Here is a 21,587-nt window from a genome sequence, read left to right on the forward strand (position 1 = left end):
AAAAGGTAAAAACATATTGGAACCAAATGGGTATTCGGGAACAAAATGAACGAAAAGGAAAAGTCGTACGAAACAAAGCAAGGCTCGTGGCCAAAGGGTATACGCAAGAAGAAGGAATAGACTATGACGAGACTTACGCACCCGTTGCAAGGTTAGAAGCTATTCGTCTATTACTTGCGTTTGCTTGTTACAAAAATTTCAGGTTATTCCAAATGGACGTCAAAAGTGCTTTCCTAAATGGATTTATCCATGAGGAAGTTTATGTGGAACAACCGCCGGATTTGAAGACCCAAAGAAGCGGACTCGGTCTTCGAGGAGCGAAAAGGCTCAGTATGGTCTAAAGCAAGCACCTCGAGCTTGGTACGACAGATTAAGTAAGTTTTTATTACAAAATGGTTTTGTCAAAGGTAAAGTAGATACTACTTTGTTTATCAAAAAGGAAAACAAAAACTTTTTACTTGTTCAAATATATGTTGATGACATTATTTTTGGATCTTCTAATGAAAGTCTTTGCAAGAAATTTTCTAAGTCTATGCGGGATGAATTTGAAATGAGTATGATGGGAGAATTAACATTCTTTCTTGGACTCCAAGTGAAACAAATGAAGGAAGGAACTTTCATCCATCAAGAAAAATATGCGAATGATCTTGTCAAAAGGTTTGGATTGGAAAAATGCAAAAAGATCGACATACCAATGTCATGTTCTCGAAGATAGACAAGGATGAAGAAGGGAAGAAAATAGATCAAAAGCTGTACGAAGCATGATCGGTTCACTTCTTTATCTTCTTGCTTCTAGACCGATATTTTGTTGAGTGTTTGTATCTCGTGCTAGGTTTCAATCAGATCCTAGAGAATCACATCTCGGTGCCGTGAAACGAATTATCAAATACGTTGCTTCATCTTCAAGCATCGGTCTTTGGTATCCAAAGAAGGAGACTTTAATCTTCTAGGATACTCGAGATGCAGATCTGGCCGGTTGCGGGAATCGATAGAAAGAGCACTTCTGGAACTTGTCAACTACTTGGAAACAGAACGGTGTCTTGGTTTTCGAGGAAACAAAGCACCGTAGCTCTTTCAACAATGAAGCGAGTATGTAGCTCTTGAAGTCAGCTGTTCGCAAATTCTATGGATAAAACAACGGCTACAAGACTTTGGCATTGAAGACTCATGCACGTAAATCGAGATGTGACAACACCGGTGCTATAAATCTCACCAAAAATCCAATCCTTCATTCAAGAGCAAAGCATATTGAGATTCGACATCACTTTATTAGAGATCATATTCAAAATGGAGAAATCTCGATCCAATTTGTTGATTCAAAAGTCAACTGAGACATATTCACAAAGCCTTTGGAGAAGAATCGGTTTGACTTTATCCGCTCAAGACTCAACATTTTGAAGCTTGAAGAAGTTAAAGTCTAGAGACTCACCAACTCTAAAGACTCGATCTCTTAGACTCTAAGTCCCGAGACTCGGACATTCGTGGATAAAGGCGTAAGTTGTATTTCTTCTAAAAGGTACTAATTGTCATTTAGTCGAAAAGGTACGATCTTTTGTTTAATAATTTTGGCAGTTATAGATTTTGAAAAGAAGTAATCGTTCACTTTCCATTGCACCGATTGAACTTCCCTTTTCAAAAACTAAGTTATATATACAGTTTTTCCCAAATCTTCAAAACCCTAAAAGCACTCTTCTCTCTATCTTGTTTCTACTCTTTGTTCATCGTCGAGAAAGTGGTCATTTTTCTTGGGAAAGCAAGTGAAGGAATCCTCCAATAGACAAAGAAAGATGTCGTCTTCAAGGAAATCATCAAGAATCGCGAACAGGGGGACCACAAAGAATGAAGAAGGGACCGACTCATTTCGATCTCACCGAGGAAGAAGACTTATCCGGGTCGCCGACAAAGTCCGATTCGCTCTCCTCCACGTCATTCAGCATCTCCGCCCCACAAAGTGAAAGTCATAACTGGAAGAAGAGATAATCGAGGATGCCGACCCAGTAAGAGTTCAAAAGCCTTCCTTTTGTATAAACTTTATTGTGCATTGAAAAGCACGGGTACTCCATTGAACTACATAGATGACTTCCTTAAGGACAAAAATTATGGGAATGAGTATCTTTTCTGAAGAAAATGGAGGAATGGGGAATTGCCCCAAAAGGAAAAGCAGAGGAAGCTCTTGCGAACATTCCAAGAGATCCTCGTATGCCGGGACAAAATCTGATTGACGCGAATGATGATGACAAAATGTTCCTTGAATTTGAACCTAGAATGGGTGTGGCGGCAAAGGCGAAAGGAAATCGGATGGATTTGTTTAAATCCAAGGATCAAGAAAAAGTGTATTACGATCCGTTGAAAAGAGGGGTAATCAACCCTAGAAGTGTCGATTTTGACTTCTGGATTCCATCAACTTGAACCTAAGAGAGAAGTTGAATTTGCTTCAACTTGAGACTTTACGCTCCGACTCTCTGAGACGGGTATGATCATCTGACTGCTTATTTCTATTCAAATCTTAGCTTTTTGGATGCGAATAGAATTTCATTGATGTTCGAGACAAAGTCTATGTGGTAGATGTGAATATGTTAAGACATAGTTGGAGTTGAACGGGGACGCTATCTCCCAATTAAAGTCTCACCTCGAACTACTCTGGATCTTGTCAAAGATAGGGATGTAGATAAGAAAATTATCTATTCAAGAATGAACGCTATCAACATTGTGCTTCACAAGATTGTGATCAATTGTCTAAGACCTAAGTCTACTTCAAAGACTTCTGTGTCTCTTTCTGAAGCAAAGTTGATGTATGCGATCAACTCAGGACGGAAGTTCTCTCTCCCGCACACTATTCTTTTCCATATGTACGAAAAAGTGTCAAAAGACAAAGGACAATTGCCTTATCCAGTCAGTGACCAAGATCTTGAGACATCCGAATATTGAACTTTGCCACATACTTTTTGTGTTCGACCGTGTGATAAGATGGTGGTAGGGTTGAAAATGTTAATGAAGATGCGTCCGCAAGAACTTTCTAAGGCAATGGAGAAATTCAAAGTGAAATCTCCAGTCGATCGCTTCAAAGGAAAAGGAAAGAAGGCATTTAGTGCTTCTTCGAAAAGAGGAAAAGAATTCTTATCCTGGAGGATGAGGATGAAGATGAAGATGATGAAGATCCCACTATTCCAAAGACCGACAAGAACAAGACGTTCGTGTCTTATTGAGTAACTTCAGCGGAAGCGAGAGAAGAAGAAGAACAGAGAGAGAAGGAGAAAGAAGTTGAGGAAGAAAAAGAAGAAGTAAAAGATCAGTCTGCTGATAAATCTGGAGAGAAGGGAAATCAAGAGATTGATCATCACTCTTCCCCTTTCGATGTCCTAGAGACAGGGGGAGTTAGCGAGCAAGAGAGGTCTCCACCTCATGCTGCTTTGAAGATCAAAGAAAATCTCAGAAGACCCAGGAAGAAGCTCGGGTCTCTCAATTGCCGAAGAAGATGATACGACAATTCCAAATCTCGCAAGACCGTTCGAGAAGCGCCATCGCACACACACCATCCGAGAAAGCCAATGCCGGTACACGAGACGGATGATTCTGTAGATCTTCGTAGTATCATGAATATTCTTACGGAAATGCGTAACGAGATATATATTCTGGATTGTGAAATCCAAGTCTTGAAGCATCTTTGGACAAGCATCTTGATCTCTCTGGAAGAAAAATACAAAGACCTCTCTCTACAACTTCAAGCCAATGCCAAGAGAGAAGAGGTAGCTCATCTGCGAGAAGATCCGAAGAAGCTCGAAGAGTAGTCCAGTCCATTGGGGATTTCCGGATCGTGCGCATTCCCAAGCGGACATGACTCCTTTCTCACCCTCTTTTTAATGATGACAAAAAGGGGAGAACCAATTTGAACAAACATTATTTATTTGACTTTTTGTGGTTATGTTTATTTTTGAGTATGACTTGAGAACTTGAACTTGAGTGTTAGACTGAATTGGTTGTGGATTTTGATGCTTGAGGTTGCATTTATATCAAGTATTGTTACATGGTATTACTCATGAAAGACTAACCAATTTGCTGTGGATGCGGAGTCCGGTTGTTTATTAATCTTTATGAGTTAGCCATATTGCTTGAGAAATGTTTTTGCAGGTCAAAGTTGTTCAAATCTTCAAGAAAGTTTTGTCACCATCAAAAGGGGGAGATTGTTGGAGAAATCTTTCCGAGAATATTTTGAAGCCGACAAAACATTTCTATCAGTCTAAGTCTGGATATCGATAGTTAAAGTCTCAAGACTTTATAGTCTCAAGACTCTGTTATCTCAAGACTCAAGACTCAAGACTCAAGACTCAAGACTCAAAGTTATTCTCACTGACAGTCTTTCTAATCCAGTGTTGAAGGAAATCCAAAGTCGAGGTTTATGATTGAGGATTTGATCCTATCCTCTGGGATAGATTCTTTGGTTGGATAATCATTTCGGATTCTTTATATCTTATCTAAGAACGATTGAAGATCCGATGGTCGACGAAATAATCTTGGATTATTCTATTCTTGGAAACCGAGATCCCGATTGTATGGGCGAACGGGATTGATGGGCTATCATCGATTCCTTATATAGCTCGGATGATCTTCTTGATTGATTCCGTCCAACGGGTAGATTGGAGGAATTCCTTTGGTAAGTGCCAACGGCTATGATGGCATGAAGGAGTATAAAAGGAAGACGTTCTAGTTGTTTTAAGTGAGTGATCGATAGAAAAATTCCAGAGTCGAAGATCCTTTGATTGTTAGTTGAGGCGAGCGAAATTGTATACCGAGAGTGTTTATACTTGGTGACGCCTTGAGCAAGTGTGGTAGATCATCTACACCTAGAAATCAAGGAAGATCAACACCGTAACAACTCTTTGATCATAGTGGAATCCAGCCAATCGGCTGTCGGTGCGAAAGAGTGGACGTAGGCTTGAATCAAGCCGAACCACTATAAAGCGAGTGTTCAATTCTCTCTTTCCCTTACTCAGTCTTGCGATTGAATTTTCAACTGTTGCAAAGTCTCTAATTGTTTAAATATCGTGCAAACATCGAGAAATTTTTTTTGTATACCTATTCACCCCCCTCTAGGTACTCGTACTAGCTATCTCACCAACGGCTCGGACAGGAAAGCTTGAGTACATGCGGATAATTCTTGCGCAACGAAATGCATGGTAAGTCACGAATCGAGACTCATCCGCATACACGCTATTGCGACCATGACCATGAATACCACTTCCTTGACTAGTTGGCCAGTCGGAGGAGGAAGACGTGGGTTGAGCATATCCTATAGTGGCACATTTGAGTCTTTGAATAATGTCGACATTTGTGTCATTTGTAGGGAAGAGAGAAGATTCTGGATGCTTCCTCATCATTCTCTAGCATCGGTACTTTTACCGTTGACTCGTTTCATGAAAGAAGAACGAATCAATGTTTTGATCACAACCTCAAGTTGCCTATAAATTCCAAATTTTGAGATTACATTATACGAGACCACTTTTCAAAATCTATACTTGCTCTTCCTAAAAGTCTTGTTAGAACTATTGGATGAATCCAAATTCAATATGTCAATTGAAGGTATTTGATCAACCCGAGACCATAGGTACAGGGGGAATGTACTAATTAGATTTGATCATGTAGCTTACTAGGAACCATGTAGCCATAAGATCCAGCCACTGGGATCCAATTCGACGAATCCGAATTCAAGAGCCTCACCGTCCCAAAAACCAAAAGCCAAGGCTAGAAGTCCGACTTGAGCAAGATGTTGTTCAACATCATGTTCCGATGGACAATAGGCAGTGAGCAATTGTGATGCAAGTAGGCGATCACGGGAGCCACGCATTGAACAATCTTCACTCTCTTAACACAAGTCCAATTCAACTGCTCCGCTTCCTCCATGCAAGACCTTTGCCAAAGTTCACAAAAGATTGGATGATGTCCCTGCGGTTAACCACCACTTTTTTTTACCGTGACGATGTGGCTGCTAGCCTATTCGGCCTTGTAAACACTTCTGAATCCGTGTTTTCTGATGCAGTACTCTTCACTGAAGCCGTTGGTGGCCTTGGCAATATCGTTGAATGCAAACTTCATTCCCCTTTCCCATATGATTTCACGTACTTCATAAGATTTCTTATCTCTTCATCGAGATGCTTGTTTCACCGCCAAAGCACCAAAATCGAGCAATAAGAGTCACGAGAAGTAGTAAGCAGCAAACGCAACAATCACATTAATCGAGAACCTTTCTCCGATGGTGGGTCGATTCTTGCTCGACCCACATGGAGACATTCCGTCGCGTTTCCTCACAAGCCCGGATTTGCAATAAAAGCACTTCCTAGTTATTGTTGGAAGAGGCGACCACCAAGAACTGCGCCTGTCAGCTTGTTGTACAAGAAGCCCATGAAGCTTAAACTACTCATGCTGGTGAGAGTAGTTGGGATCGTACCCGACAAATCGTTATGCAAAACATTGAGATTTTTCAATTTAGTGAGCTTTGCTAAATTGGAAGGAATTGATCCTACTAGTGAATTGTGGCTCAGGTCTAGTGGTTCTGTAGCGTGAACGAGTTCCCTAGCTCTGGCGACATGACACCCAACAGATTGTTGTTGCTCAAGTTCAGGCTCAGTAAATTCTCGCAATTTGCTAATTCTTTTGGTACGATCCATAGAGAAGGGATGTACTTGCCGTATTGTGGTTTATGAAAGATTGTGCCACATTGATAACTTTAGATGTTAATCCAAATTCGAAATATCAGGCCAAAGTTTGGTATTTTATTGGCCATTTGGCATTTCATTTGTAACTCATGAATTCTCTCCTCGTAAAAAAATTACTAAATTAGAGAATTTCATTCTACAAGCCTTGTATAAACATGTAGCATAGTTTATCAAATTCCACAAAACCACTGCACCAGATTCCTATCACACCTTTTATTCTCTTATTCTCAGCAAAGACAAGAACAACAACACTCACCAGCCCAACATGCTTAGCTCCAAACAGAGTGACTCAAACTCTTCTTGTCTCCTTTTCAGTATAGCACAACCACACATATTTAACGCATTACGGAAACAATACAAGATAGCGAAAAGATAGGCTCAGTAGGCATCAGGGTTTGCCAAGAGATAAGCCTCGATGGCCTCGTACATCGCGGACACCTTCTCTTTCCAGGTGTTGATCTCCTCCGCGGTGAAGTAACTGTTCGTGCACTTCAACATCGAGCCTCCCAAAGGCAACGCGTTGATCTTCACCTCATGGGTGATCTTCCCGAAGGTGGTGCCCAGCATTTCGCCCTCGATGATTGAGTAGCAGTAGGTGAAGTTCTCCTTGTCCAGGGCCTCGACCTTGTGCTTCGCTGTCTTGAACGGATTGCCTATCAATGTAACAAAAAGTGACACTCACATTTAGAACTCGCAGGTTTCAATATCACGAGCACCAATCTTCATGGTGTCCATCAGTCCATTTAGGAATTAACCCAATTGTTCCGACCGCAATCCAATACAATTGACTTAGACATAGCCTGACTTTGCCTAATCAAAATTGAGTCACATAATCACTTGTGTAAAGTTAAACGGTTAGAAACATCTTAAGTAATCGAGTCATATTTCTATCTTTTTCCATATTCATTATAGTGTTCCATAAGGTTGAACCTACCTTGATTCAGAGCAATCCTAAGTTCCTAATACGGATGGACTAATCTTCGGCAAAAGTCATCAACTTGATGGTCCCGGGACCTCCATCGCCCTCGAGGACTTCAACGCTCTTGACGGCTTGTGGGAGGACCTTGGGGAGGAGGTTATCGGCATCGAGGATAGCGGCCTTGAACATCCTGGCCTGGGGAATGGGGGATGGGATATCGAAGTGAAAAGTGATGACACCCATGACCGGATCTTAATAGAGTTGCTAAAACTGAGAAGGGGGTGATGATCTGGAAAGACTTGAGTAGTAGTGACGAAGTTGGTCTCTGGGACTTGGGAGTGAAGAGAAGAGGCTGAATTGAAGTTGACATATATAGAGAGAGGGAGACTGAGTGTGAAGGGTTCTGATCACTGCATATTTTTTTTCTTACTAAGATGCATTATATTTTGCAGAAGATAAATAATTTAGAAAATATTTTCCTAAAAATAATCACTAAATTTAGATAGTGTTCTGAGCATAAGTTATTTGGCGAGTGTGCTGCATGTTCTAAAATGATCTAAATTGCTAAATTTAATGGGCTCACTAGAATTAAAAGTCTAGATTCCCCTTAATATAAATACGACACTACCTCATTTTCAAGTCTTCATCAAAATTGCGTTGTATATAAATATGACCCTAGCTCATCTCCGAGTCTTTATCAAATGTGTGTTGTATGTCCTAAATTGATCTAAATCGCTAAATCTAACAGGTTCACGTGGGATCCATGTGGAACTCCCTCGAATTAAAAGTCTAGATTCTCCTTGATATAAATACGATGCTATGTCATTTCTAAGTTTTCGTCAAAATTGTGTTGTATATAAATATGACCCTAGCTCATTTCCGAGTCTTTATCAAATGTGTGTTGTATGTCTTGAATTGATCTAAATCTCTAAATCTAACAGGTTCACGTGGGATAAATGTGGAACTCACTCGAATTAAAAGTCTAGATTCTCCTTGATCTAAATACGATGCTATGTCATTTTGAAGTTTTCGTCAAAATTGTGTTGTATATACTAAGTTAATCTAAATCGCTAAATTTGATGGGTTCATGTGGGATCCATAGGAAACTCACTGAATTAAAAGTTCAGGTCAACTTAATACAAATACAGTTTTCTTTCATCAAAGTTATGCCGTATGTACTAAATTAACCCAATTGCTAAATCTGATGGGCTCATGTGGGACCTATATAAAACTCACTCGAATTAAAAGTCAAGATTCTCCTTGATATAAATACGATGCTATGTCATTTCTAAGTTTTCGTCAAAATTGTGTTGTATATACTAAGTTAATCTAAATCGCTAAATTTGATGGGTTCATGTGGGATCCATAGGAAACTCACTAAATTAAAAGTTCAGGTCAACTTAATATAAATACGGTTTTCTTTCATCAAAATTATGCCGTATGTACTAAATTAACCCAAATTGCTAAATCCGATAGGTTCATGTGGGACCTATATGAAACTCACTCGAATTAAAAGTCAAGATTCTCCTTGATATAAATACGATACTATGTCATTTCTAAGTTTTCGTCAAAATTGTGTTGTATATAAATATGACCCAAGCTCATTTCCGAGTCTTTATCAAACGTGTGTTGTATGTCCTAAATTGGTCTAAATCACTAAATCTAATAGGTTCACGTGGGATCCATGTGGAACTCACTCAAATTAAAAGTCTAGATTCTCCTTGATATAAATACGATGCTATGTCATTTCTAAGTTTTCGTCAAAATTGTTTTGTATATAAATATGACCCTAGCTGATCTCCTAGTCTTTATCAAACGTGTGTTGTATGTCCTAAATTGATCTAAATTGCTAAATCTAACAGGTTCACGTGGGATCCATGTGGAACTCACTTGAATTAAAAGTCTAGATTCTCCTTGATATAAATACAATGCTATGTCATTTCTAAGTTTTCGTCAAAATTGTATTTTGTATATAATAAGTTAATCTAAATCGCTAAATTTGATGGGTTCATGTGGGATCCATAGGAAACTTACTAAAGTTAAAAGTTCAAATCAGCTTAATATAAATATAGTGCTCTTTCATCAAATTACGTCGTATGTACTAAATAACCCAAATCGCTAAATCTGATGGGTTCATGTGGGACCTATATAAAACTCGCTGGAATTAAAAGTCTAGATTCTACTAAATAAAAATGAGGCCCTAACTCATTTCCGAGTCTTTGTCAAAAGTGTGTTGTATGTCCTAAATTGATCTAAATTGCCAAATCTGATGAGTTCACATAGGATCCATATTGAATTCACTAGAATTAAAAGTCCAAATTCCACTTAATATAAATATGACGCTAGCTCATTTCTGTTTCTTCATCAAAATTGTGGTATATGTACTAAGTTAATCTAAATCGCTATATTTGATAGGTTCATGTGGAACCCATATGAACCTCACTAAAACAAAACGTCCAAAATCAATTAAACATATATACTACTTTAACTCATTTCTAAGTCTTCATCAAGCGCCTTTTTCTCATCTCTTTGAAGCTTCCGATCGGGTGCCATTCCGTGTGAATCGCAAATGATTTTCCACGCCAGAGTCTTTGTTAAATCTCAAGACTTAAAAATACGAATGTGAAGTAACAATTGCGTGTCAAATGCAGAAAATTCATATGTGAAAAAGTTGACCGTCCCTTCTTGAGTCAACTGTTCTCTTCCTCGATATGCTTTTCTGATCTGGCCTCAAAGACAGATGGGCAAAGCGGTGCATTCATATCTATAATCTCGCGGCAGTTTCAACTCTGTTAAAAGAATGCCGAGATCTTTACAAGATGTATGACAATCGTCTTTGATGACAGCATGCAGCATATCTACCGCTTCAAAACATAGTTACGGTTCAGTCTCGATTGTTATTTTTCTTGAAAGAGACACGAATGAAGACATAAATTATGGTGGGAGGTAGAAAGATCCAGCCAACATGTAACAACTCAATCGTAAGCATCAGCGTTTTTGCAAGAGATGGGCTTCTATGGCTTTCAACATTTCCATGGCCTTCTCTTTGCTGGCCTTGTTCTCAACCCGGTCCATGGGGAAGTACTTTCTCATGCTCTTGGCCATACACCCTCTCTGTCTGGACCCGCCTCGAACTTGATCACGTTCGGGATCTTCTCTAGCGCGTTGCCCTGGACGATGGCGTACGCATGCGCGAGCTTTCCTTGTCCAGCTTCTCGACGGGTGCTCCACCGAGTTGAACTGTCTAGCTGCGAGACACAGACAACTGCAGTCAGTTCCCACGTTAGCCTTAACAAAGAATGTCGGCAAATGTCCTTTTGACATCACGTGTTAATGCGACGCAATCAAAATAAATGAAAATAGAAGACAGCGCAAGCACTGGCCTTCGCCAAGGATGGCGCCGGGACCCCCATCACCTTCAGGGATGACAAAATCCTTAGAGGCTTGTGGGAGGAGCTTGGGGATGAGATCGTCGTCAAGAACAACGGCCTTGAACATTCTTGCAGGTGGGATGGAATCGTCTTCACCTAAGAGTTCCAAGTCCCACGGCAAGAGATCTGTGAGATTATGTTGAAAATGCCCTCTAAATGATTCTCAATCGCCTCGTTTAGTAATCTAACTCAACATCACATTGGTCTAAATCATATAATTAGACCCGTTAAACGGGTGGGTCGGGTCGGGTTTGGGTCGGGTCATAAATGGTCCGACCCAAATCGACCCATTTAACCCGTTTATGACCCATTTATTGAAATGCAAAAATTTTGACCCATACCCGACCCGACCCATACCCAACCCATACCCGACCCATTTAATTAAACTTAATTTATTATATATATAGATATATATATTTAAAAATGATATTGCTAAAATAATTTTATACAACACAAATTTAATGGACAATTTTTATAATTTTTAAAATAATTATTTTAAAAATGGAATTTTAATTATTTTTTAAAAATGGAATTTTAATTATTTTTTAAAAATAAAATTTTAATTATTTTAATTTTTTAAATATAACTTTTCTTTTTCTTTCTTCTTCTTCTTCTTCTTCTTCTTTGGCCGACGGCCGGCCACGACGACGGCCGGCGGCCGGCCACGGGCGAGCCTCGAGCTCGCCCGCTCGCCGACACCGGCGAGCTCGAGGCTCGCCAGATCCGGCGAGCTCGAGCTCGCCCGACGCCGGCGAGCTCGAGTCTCACCGGATCGGCGAGGCTCGAGCCTCGCCGGACGTCGGCAAGGCCGTCGCCTCGCTAGATCCGGGCGAGCTCGAGCCTCGCCAGATCGGCAAGGCTCAAGCCTCGCCGGACGTCGGCGAGGCCTCCGCCTCCCAGATCCGGCGAGCCCGAGGCTCGCCGGCGTCGGGCGAGGCCACCGCCTCCTGATCCGGCGAGCCCGAGGCTCGCCAAGGCGTCGGCGAGGCCTCCGCCTCCCGGATCCAAGGAGCTCGAGGCTCGCCGGCGTCGGGCGAGGCTCGAGCCTCGCCGATCCGGCGAGCCTCGAGGTCGCCGGCCGTCGCCGTGCCGGCGACCGGAGGAAGAGGAAAGAAAAATAAAAGAAAAATAAAAATAAAAAGAAAAGAAAAATAAATGGGTTGCACAGCCCATCTTTAAACCGTAATGGGTTTGTAAATGGGTCTTAAATGGGTACCCATTTAAGACCCATTTATTTTAGTTCTTTTATTTTTAAAACCCATCAGGGTACCTTATTTCTCAAGGCCTGACCCATTAACGACCCATTTATGTTTAAATGGGTCCATAAATGGGTTGCACGACCCATTTAACACCTCTACATATAATAAAGAAAGAGGACAAAAGGCATGGATCTCAAGCCCAAATGATACTTGTTAGCATGCGAGAGATCTTTGAATGCAGACAACCTTGAGGGAGTCACTAAATTATTATTAAAATATTCTAATAGAACCCAATAGCTTAGACAAGCAAGCTTGAGTGCGTGCGGATAATTCCTGCTTGACGAAATGCATGGTAGGTCGCGAATCGAGACTCGTCCCCATGCACATCCACTTCCTCAGCTAGTTGGCCGGTCGGAGGAGGAAGCCATGGGTCGAGCACATCCTTCAGTAGCACATTTGAGTCTTTCAATAATGTCGACGTTTGTGTTATTTGTAGGGAAGAAAGAACATTCAATGGATGCTTCCCATCATTCTCTAGTGTCACTAATTTTACTGCTGACTCTGTTTCTTGAAAGAAGAACTAGTCAGGGTTTTGCTCACATCATCAAGTTGTCCACAAATTCCAAATTTCTGTGATACTTTTAAAACAAACCACTTTTCATAATCTATACTTACTCTTCCTAAAAGTATTGTTAGATTTATTGAATGAATCCAAATTCGATTTGTTCATTGCCCCGTTTGGTTCGGCATTTAGAAGGGGCTTTCGGCCTCTAAAGGGGTTTGGGCAAAAGCGGGTGGTGTTTGGTTCAATATTTTGGGACTTTGGGAGATGCAATTGCATCTCCAAGGGGCTTGAAGGGGCTTTTGGGAAATGGAGGGGAGAGGTCCATTGGGAAGTTGCATTTTCGGAATGCAACTTCTACCGTTCATCTTCACTGGAGAGAAGCCGATCGGAGGCCGACGACCGCCGGCCAAGGGGTCGCGCGCACGCCGGTAATGCGGCGGCGACTGCTGGCCAAGGGTCCCCCGACCCGGCGACCATCGCCGGACCTCGGCGACGGCCATCATCGGGGTCGCGTGACCCTAGGCGACGGTCGCCTGAGGTCGCGAGACCCAGGCGGCCAGATCCGGCCATCCGGCCGCCAGATCTGGTGGCCGGACTTCAAAAAGGAAAATATAATTTTTTTAAAAAATTTAATAAAAGTCATTTACAAATACAAATTTTACCAAACGGTATTTTGGCCAAAGTTATATTTTAATGCAAATTTTACCAAACGGTATTTGCATTTCGTAAAAACCCCCTTCAGCTAAAGGTATTTACATTTTGGCAAATGCATTCCCTAAAAGCCGAACCAAACGGGCCCATTAACTGCAGAGTTACTACTAATTTTATTTTTCAAAAAGAAGAATGAATCAAAGTCATGATCATAATATCAAGTCATGCCCAAATTCCAAATTTGAATGACACTCTAATACAAACTACTTTTCAAAACCTATGCTTGCAAGAATCCTATAAGTCCCGTTAGAATTATTTGAATGCAAATTATCGATCTGAGACCATTTGTACCCACGAAATTAGATTCAATCATCTAACTTACCAGGAGCCATGTAGCCATAAGATCCAGCCACAAATAAGGCCGGAAACTCGCATGAACCGGAAAGCAGCAGCCCAGTCCGTCGAGCCCGAAACAGGGCATGGGCACAAAAAAGCGCGGTCGGCCGAGAGTCCCTACCCAGCTTGCGGCGTTGGACAACGGACGAGCTCGATAGATCGGGCTACGTCCGTCCACCTCGCCGTCTCCTAGCCGGGATCCTCGGGAAGCCGACCCCGAATCGGGAAAAACCAAGACGGCCCGAATGGGGACCTTATCATGGCCTCGAAGTGGACAAGGAGCAGCGGCGGATCATCAGTTTTGGTTCGGAAGTGGAGGCCAACAGCGGCTCTCTCAGTCGTGTTCTCTCTCTCAACTCACGGTCTCTCTTTCGCAACCTCTCTCCTCGGATCCGAATCCCTCTCACCTCGTACTTGGCTGAGAAGGCCGGTCGGCGGAGGCGCTTCGGCCGCCGGTCCTTAGCGCGCCGACCGGCCCCCCTTGGCTGAACCAGCATCACATCACCCGTCGCCTGCAGCGCCGCCTGCTCTGCTCCTACTGCTGCGGCCGTCCTCGCTAGCGTGAGGAAGAAGCGGGAAGGAGGAAGGAGGGGCCGGGCCGTGGTGAGAAGCACAAGCAGAGTGGGCCCTAGGCCCACTCCGGGAAGAAAGGAGAAAAGAGGGGGGGCTAAGGCGAGGGCCCAGCCGCCGTGGGCCCTTTTTTTATAAATAATATTAAATAGGGTTAAATAAGAGAAAATAAAACTTAAAATGCAAATAATATTAATGCTTATATGATGTGAAAATCGTCTTTATTAGGGTCAAATTGATTCCAAATTTTTTATATAATTTCAATTTTAGATGTTTAGTCAAAAATTTAAGTATCAATAAATATAAATCTCAAACTCCAAGAATAAAAATAAAAAAGAAAAGAATTAAAGAAGAGACAAGTGCGGGTTGCACCTTTATCCCATCATGTGACTGAACTTGTTTACGAAAGTAATAATTCAACGAACATCACGTGCTCTAGCTTTAATTATATTATTGTGGGCCTTATTTCTCCGCCATGCATCCCACGTTGAAGTCATCCTTTAATGTTACATATATGAATGAATCGAAATTTGTCTATATGTTATACGTAGTGACACCTGTAATGTAGTGTGGCTCTTTTGATGGGACAAATTTCCCCACATCACCAATTACCTCTTATTAGGACAAGTTCTTTCAAGGAAGGATCCTATGCTTTTCTTTTCTTTTTTAATAATATCGATGTTGTTGTCGGTGACGTGTTCCATTTCCAAATTAATTGGAATATATCATTTTAAATAGAACATATCTCTACTTTAAATGGGAGTATGAGTTTCAAAAACCTATGATAGATTATTATCAATAGTCACACAAGAATAACATGCCAGTTGATGCTACGGCGTGACACATAATAAATAAAGGCAAAAAGCCAAATTTTAGTAAAACAATTTCGAAACCGAATGTTGAGATTATTTATTGACATGGACATCAACCTATAGCATCTCCTTTTACTAATGAATAGGGCTTGGATTAAATAATCAACCTAGTGATAGTCTAAAATAGCTCTTTTTGCCTTCCTCCTCTAGCTTTGGACATCAACTTTATTTATTTTTTAATTTACTTGGAATCTTATTTGGTAAAATCATAAAGAAGTAACTATATAAATTAATCCTAGTTAGGATCTTCCTACATTTCTACATGGGTAGGTATTTAAATGATCAATGAGAGAGAGAGAGAGAGAGATTATATATAGATCATAATTCAAAGAGACAATCTACTATCTTAATGATGATGATGATAATTGTATAAAATTGCGAGGAGCAGAATTTTTTTGGCCTGGTAGAGTCTATAAAAAACTACACAATACATCGGGATGATCATTAGATGAGAGTGCATGTTTAGAACGATGAAAATCATTTTGTAGGGTATAGATCTACCAAATTGTTCAAACATTGTTTTAATGGTTTTCGTTGGATGAAAGAATCTTCCTCTAACACATGATTTACTTAATTTAATCAGTCCAAGAGAGAGATACACCACCCACGTGCCCCATAAGCAATGGGGAATTTGTCTAATATGTTATGATTGTACAATCTCGTTTGCTCTTTTAATAAATATAAGTTATTGTACAATCAATGAATTCAGATCTAATGTTATTAAGACATTTCACGTGTGCACATGTGGTTTTGGTCTAATAGATCAAACCAACATACAATGTCAACTCAGACAGACATTTTTGGTCGTTCACTCTTCCTTGATAAAAATCCCTTTGAAGGCCAATTGTCTGATAGCCCTTGATACTTGACACCCTAAAGTTTACTTAGCAAAGGTTCAATAAGTCGGGTTTTGGAAGGGTCATCAGGAGTATTACAGGTCGGAACGGGTAGAACAAGGATCTCTGTAAAGTTAACCACCTTGCTGGAGTTGCATTTGATGAATGAATTGTTCCCAACTGAAATTCTTTTAGAGCATATGTTAACAAGACAATCGCAAAATTGTCGTCAAATAAAGCGCCCGGGCCAAAAGCGGATTGATCACTATGATTTTTGGATTGAAGTGCTGAAAAAGCTTGGTTGAGAGCTAATTGGGAGATAGAGAGAGCTCAAACTTTAGGATAAGCAATTTTGTGGCTAATAATAGAAGCTACAAAAGGTTTTGGCCACTCACACACGTGCCAGGTCTGCTCTCACGTGCATGCGGACCCTGGTCTGTGTCTAGGCCTCTCAAATCTCTCTCTCCTATTCTTCAATCTCCACTTTCCGTCACCCATTAATCCCATCTTCCTCGCTGACATGAAGTCATTAACATTCGATTTGATCCCCAGAAAGAGAAATCAACGCTTATCGCATGAATCGGAAGCAAATACTATGGAATCGGGATCCAACCGCGAGCAGCTGCGTTGGTTTAGAGTCTCTCCCTCATCGCCAAGGTCGAGAGTTCGAAACCCACGTTTGCCAATGCATTATAAGTAGAGGGTCATGGTGTTAGAATTCTATGCTAGTCTCCCTTGAGGTATTGATGGGTCCGAATGTGCCACCGGGCGCTACTAGGGCTCCCCTGCCCCCCGCATAAAGGGTTCGGCGGATCCTCAGTTATCAAAAAAAAAAAAAAAAAATACTATGGAATCAGTGTCCCATGATGTTGATCTTATATAATAACATCTTTGTATCGGTTACATACATTAAGTGCAAATAAAGTGTAATTATACTATCATATTTTCGTTAATTCACCTCTTCGATCCAATATTATTTGTTGACGTTACCCTTAAAAAATCAGGACATGACATCCTCCTTAGTTGATTGATATATGACAAGGGTCGACAAAAAAGACAGCATCTAAGTTAACAATTTGGGAAGATTAACGTTTGTGATGGAGGGTGTTGACTTATTACGTGGCAGAATCTTTCCAACATCGTACAATTAAGCTGTCAAGCAAACTTTTTCGCCTTCTGTTTTTCAAGAAACAAACAATCACAAGTTTTTAAAGACCAAATGCCCATTTAGTTGATGGAATACGGAAAAGTTTTCCATATTTCAATATTTATATGGTAGAAAATTATTCAATCTACCGGAAGTGTTTCCTGTGGATTGAAAATAATAAATTTATATTTGGAAAAAAAAAACTTCTGTTTACGGTAAGAAATCATTTTTCCTAATTTTTTGCTAATTCTTATCGATTAAATTAGCCTAAATTATACTTTATTAACGCATATTAGTGGATTCACTTGCTATCAAACACCATAAAATTAATTTTTCTCCAACATGTTTTGGCACGAACGAACACCAGAAAATTATTTACTTTTTCTTGAATTAAATTTTTTGAAAATACTTTTCAGTGATAAATTTTCGCTAAAATAGGCGAATCCAAGCGACATTTTTGTTAACCCTATCCTCTCTCTCTCTCTCTCTCTCTCTCTCATAGTTGCTCTTTCTTCGCCAATTGTACAAAAGGCAAAAAATATAAGGATTAATATCTTAAAAAACCCCAAACTGGTATACCTGTGACAAATTTACCCCAAGCTAGTTTTTTTTTTTACCACCAAAAACTCCAAACTGGTACACATGTAACAAATTTACTCTCCATTAGCTTCTGTTCGATTTTTCCGTTAACCTTGTTAACGTGGCAAGCCATGCGAAAATTCATAGTTTAATACTATTAAAAAACCAAAACTAGTATATTTATAACAAATTTACCCCAAATTGATATATTCACGACAAATTTACTCTAAATTAATTTTTCGATCATAAAAAACCTAAATTGGTACACTTGCGGCACATTTACCCTCTTTCAATTTTCCCAAATTTGATTGAGTTGTGATGTCCAATCAATTTTATTTTCGGATTACTCTAACACTGTCTCCATATCATTAATACTTGATTTTTTTCTTTTTATTGAAATCATTATTAGAAAACTATTCAAAGACTACCAAATGTGCACTTCATTATATATGAAATACTATCAAAAAAAAAAAAAAACAAAGCTTTACAAATCAAATATTAATGATACGGAGGCAATGTTAGAGTAATCCGGAAAATAAAATTAATTAGACATTACAATTCGGTCAAATTTGGGAAAATTGAAAGAGGGTAAATGTGCAGCACGTGTACCAATTTAGGTTTTTTATGATTGAAAAAAATTAATTTAAAGTAAATTTGTCGTAAATATATCAATTTAAGGTAAAATTTTCATAAATATACCAATTTGGGGGTAAATTTGTTATAAATATACCAGTTTGAAATTTAATGGTATTAAACTTATGAATTTCCACATGGCTTTGCCTAACGGCAAAATCGAACGGAAACTAACAAATGATAGATTTGTCACATGTATACTAATTTGAGGTTTTTAGTGGTCAAAAAATAATTTTGGGTAAATTTGTCACAAGTATACTAATTTGAGATTTTTTAGGGTATTAACCCAAAATATCATTGAGTTTCGCCGGTAATTAAGCATCGAAAGTAGCTTTATTCTCTCTCTCTCTCTGAGCTGCTCTTTCTTCGTCAACTATACAAAAGGCCAAAAAATATAATTGAGTTTCACGAGCAATTATGCACCTCTCTCTCTCTCTGCTGCAGCTCTTTTTTCGCCAGCTGTACAAAAGGCCAAAAAATGTAATTGACTTTCACCAGGAATTATGCGAGAGAATATTCGCTACGTCTGCTACTCCAGGCTGGCAAATAAGAAGGCACTCAAATTGCGCCACATGCCCCACGTGAGCCCACGTTGTCAGGCCAATTTCCTATGAAGAGAAGAGAAGCCCGCGTTCTCAGGTAATTTTGAAATATGTTTGGCTCTTCCTCTTGAGAGAGAGAGAGAGCACGCGTTCTCTCTCCCCTGTTCTCCCGGCTCCCTCTCTCTTTTGCGCCCGACTCTCTCTCCCTCCGACCCCTCGTCCGACGCCCCCGACTGACGCACCATCGCGCCCGATCGACGGACCACTGTGCAGCCTTTCTTTACTGTTCAGGTTTTGTTGCTTTGATTTCTTGACTCATGGCTTCTGTCCTATGATATGCTTCATGTGCTACCATGTTCTGTTAGATCTGGGTTTTGGCGACGGTTTTCCTGTCTTATGGGATCGGACTCTTTTAAGGATACTCGAACATCATTGTTTTGTTGCTTTCTAAACTATGCATGCACATTCAAACATCACATGGCTTTTTGTAATTGCATTTAGCTTGATATAAGAATGTTTAATTCCTTGGATTAGCTAACTTTGATCTGCATTTGGTTACTGCTAATTCTGCCTCACCCCAGCTTCTAGATTGCCCTTAGAAATCTGGTCATCTTTAGTTTGTTGTGAGCATAATTTGAATTTGCAGCCCACCCAAAAGAGAAAACCTTACATGTTCACAGCGAAAATTCTAAGTCAATTAAAGTGAGAATTTGCAGACTATCAAGAAAAAGTTGATTTTTCACAAAAGTGCTATTAAGTTATAAATAAGTCATATGGAAATCAGGTAATACTTTTTTTTTATCAATAATTTTTTAACACTTACCAATTCTTTCATGAATTTATCCGCTTGAAAAATATCCGTTTGTTTTAAAATGGAGTAGTAAAGTCGTCCCTGTGACGTATGAGAGTTAATTGCTTTTTTAACAATTTGCGTCTGGATGGCCTCTTCACTAAACAAGACGTCTTCTTGTAAATGGTGTAATTATGACCTTTTGGGTGTCGAATTGTCGTGATCATAATTATTATTACTTTTTGACCAAGATCATGTGTTCTACGTTAGTCCAATTCTAAGGAAATTTGTTACCCCCGTAACGGGGGGTGAATTGATTTTTCAAGATATTAAAAATCAATTTTGTAAAACCTACCCCTATAAAAATTGTGCTTCTACTACCAAGTATACTAGCAATTTAAACAGGACAAACTAAAAAGTTTAGAGAAAGAAAAATTGCAAAATAAGAATTATGAAAGTTCGATTTGGGTATACATACTCCTCTTTCTAGCTCTAATAGCCCAAATAGACTGAACTCTACCAGCTATGCCAAGAGTACAAATACCATCTTGTTTGGAAAATTACTCAATCGGTCTTAAATTTTTCAATTTTGCAAATTTAGTCTTAAACATTTGTGTGAAATTTCAAATATATTCCATTCAGTCATTTTTCGCCCAAAATTTCTGATGTGACAATATTGTTGGCTGTCCTATGTAGCACACCACAATACCCATGATTTTCAACTAAAATTGCCGAAAATACTAGATTGAAATTTCACACGAAAGTTTAGTTAATGACTAAACTAGTATCCATAAAATAAGTCTAGGATTGATTAGACAATTACTCCTATCTTGTTATAAGTGTAGAACTTGCTGCCACAGAGAACTTGACTTCCTTCTACAGCATTCCCATTGTACACTAAGTAACTTTGTAACCTCCAATAGCCATTCTCACACCTTGTTCACACAATACAAAGGTCCTTTTATAAATTGTAAACCACACCTCCGACTGTTTACAAAGAGTCCATTGTACATTTTATCTCTTTCCTAGACAAATATTGTTCACTCTAAGTATGTACAACCACCCTTTTCACATGTTTACGAATGGGTTTGTCCCTCTTGCTAATACTTAGAAACAACACTAAAATGGGTATTACAAGTTTATGAAAGACACGAACTCAAAAGTCTCCCAATAATACTTAAATTCCCTTGTAGTAGTTATATCTATCTAATCTTCAATTAAAAAAAGAAAAATCTCAGCAAAATTCCTTAAAAACACATGTATAAAACCATGTTACAATCTAGGCCATCAATCTGATCTTCTATTAATGCAGGTTTTAATCATATTGTTTCACCAACCTTCTAAGCGAATTAATCCCTTTTTTTTTTTTTTTTTTTTTTGCATAACTAATCTTGGGATGTCACATTTTATTGCTATGACTTGGGGCTTTGATTTAGAAACTCCAATAGTCATGAAATCTATCCATGGAGAGCGCCCGCTAAAAAATTCTGACTGCTTTGGATAGTTTGGTTCTACACCTTTCCTCCAGCAGCTTTCCTGACATGGTAAAATCTTACTTATGTACCTGTAAAATCCGAACCAAGCTTCTATATGGTTTAAACATGAACATTTGCACACTTAAATGAATTCTTTAAATCCTTGGGTTAAATTTTGATATTATCATAATCCTTTTAGTATATTTTCCAAGCAGTTTCTCCTTTTTCGACAATGACAAACCTATACCATTCATTCAATAAGAGTGAGTTAT

At 39.5% G+C, this 21,587-nt stretch overlaps 1 protein-coding gene across 1 annotated transcript; it reads right to left on the reverse strand.

Annotated features, from left to right (window-relative positions):
• Positions 1 to 7,088: 7,088 nt before the first annotated feature.
• On the reverse strand, positions 7,089 to 7,872 carry LOC120290423 (major allergen Pru av 1-like). Its single transcript, XM_039306668.1, has 2 exons — positions 7,691 to 7,872; positions 7,089 to 7,365 (listed from the first exon to the last, which is right to left on the reverse strand). The coding sequence occupies exons 1-2, from the start codon at positions 7,870 to 7,872 to the stop codon at positions 7,089 to 7,091; spliced, it is 459 nt and encodes a 152-aa protein (XP_039162602.1).
• Positions 7,873 to 21,587: the final 13,715 nt, after the last annotated feature.

This window comes from Eucalyptus grandis, chromosome 1 (genome assembly GCF_016545825.1).
Source record: "Eucalyptus grandis isolate ANBG69807.140 chromosome 1, ASM1654582v1, whole genome shotgun sequence".
Classification (NCBI taxonomy): domain Eukaryota; kingdom Viridiplantae; phylum Streptophyta; class Magnoliopsida; order Myrtales; family Myrtaceae; genus Eucalyptus; species Eucalyptus grandis.

Bases quoted from the DNA above. Each gene is read 5' to 3' on its own strand.
- LOC120290423 (XM_039306668.1), bottom strand. From the start codon at position 7,872: ATGGGTGTCATCACTTTTCACTTCGATATCCCATCCCCCATTCCCCAG. The intron at 7,366-7,690 runs AGATTAGTCCAT...TGTTACATTGAT, and splicing joins AAGTTGATGACTTTTGCCGA to AGGCAATCCGTTCAAGACAG.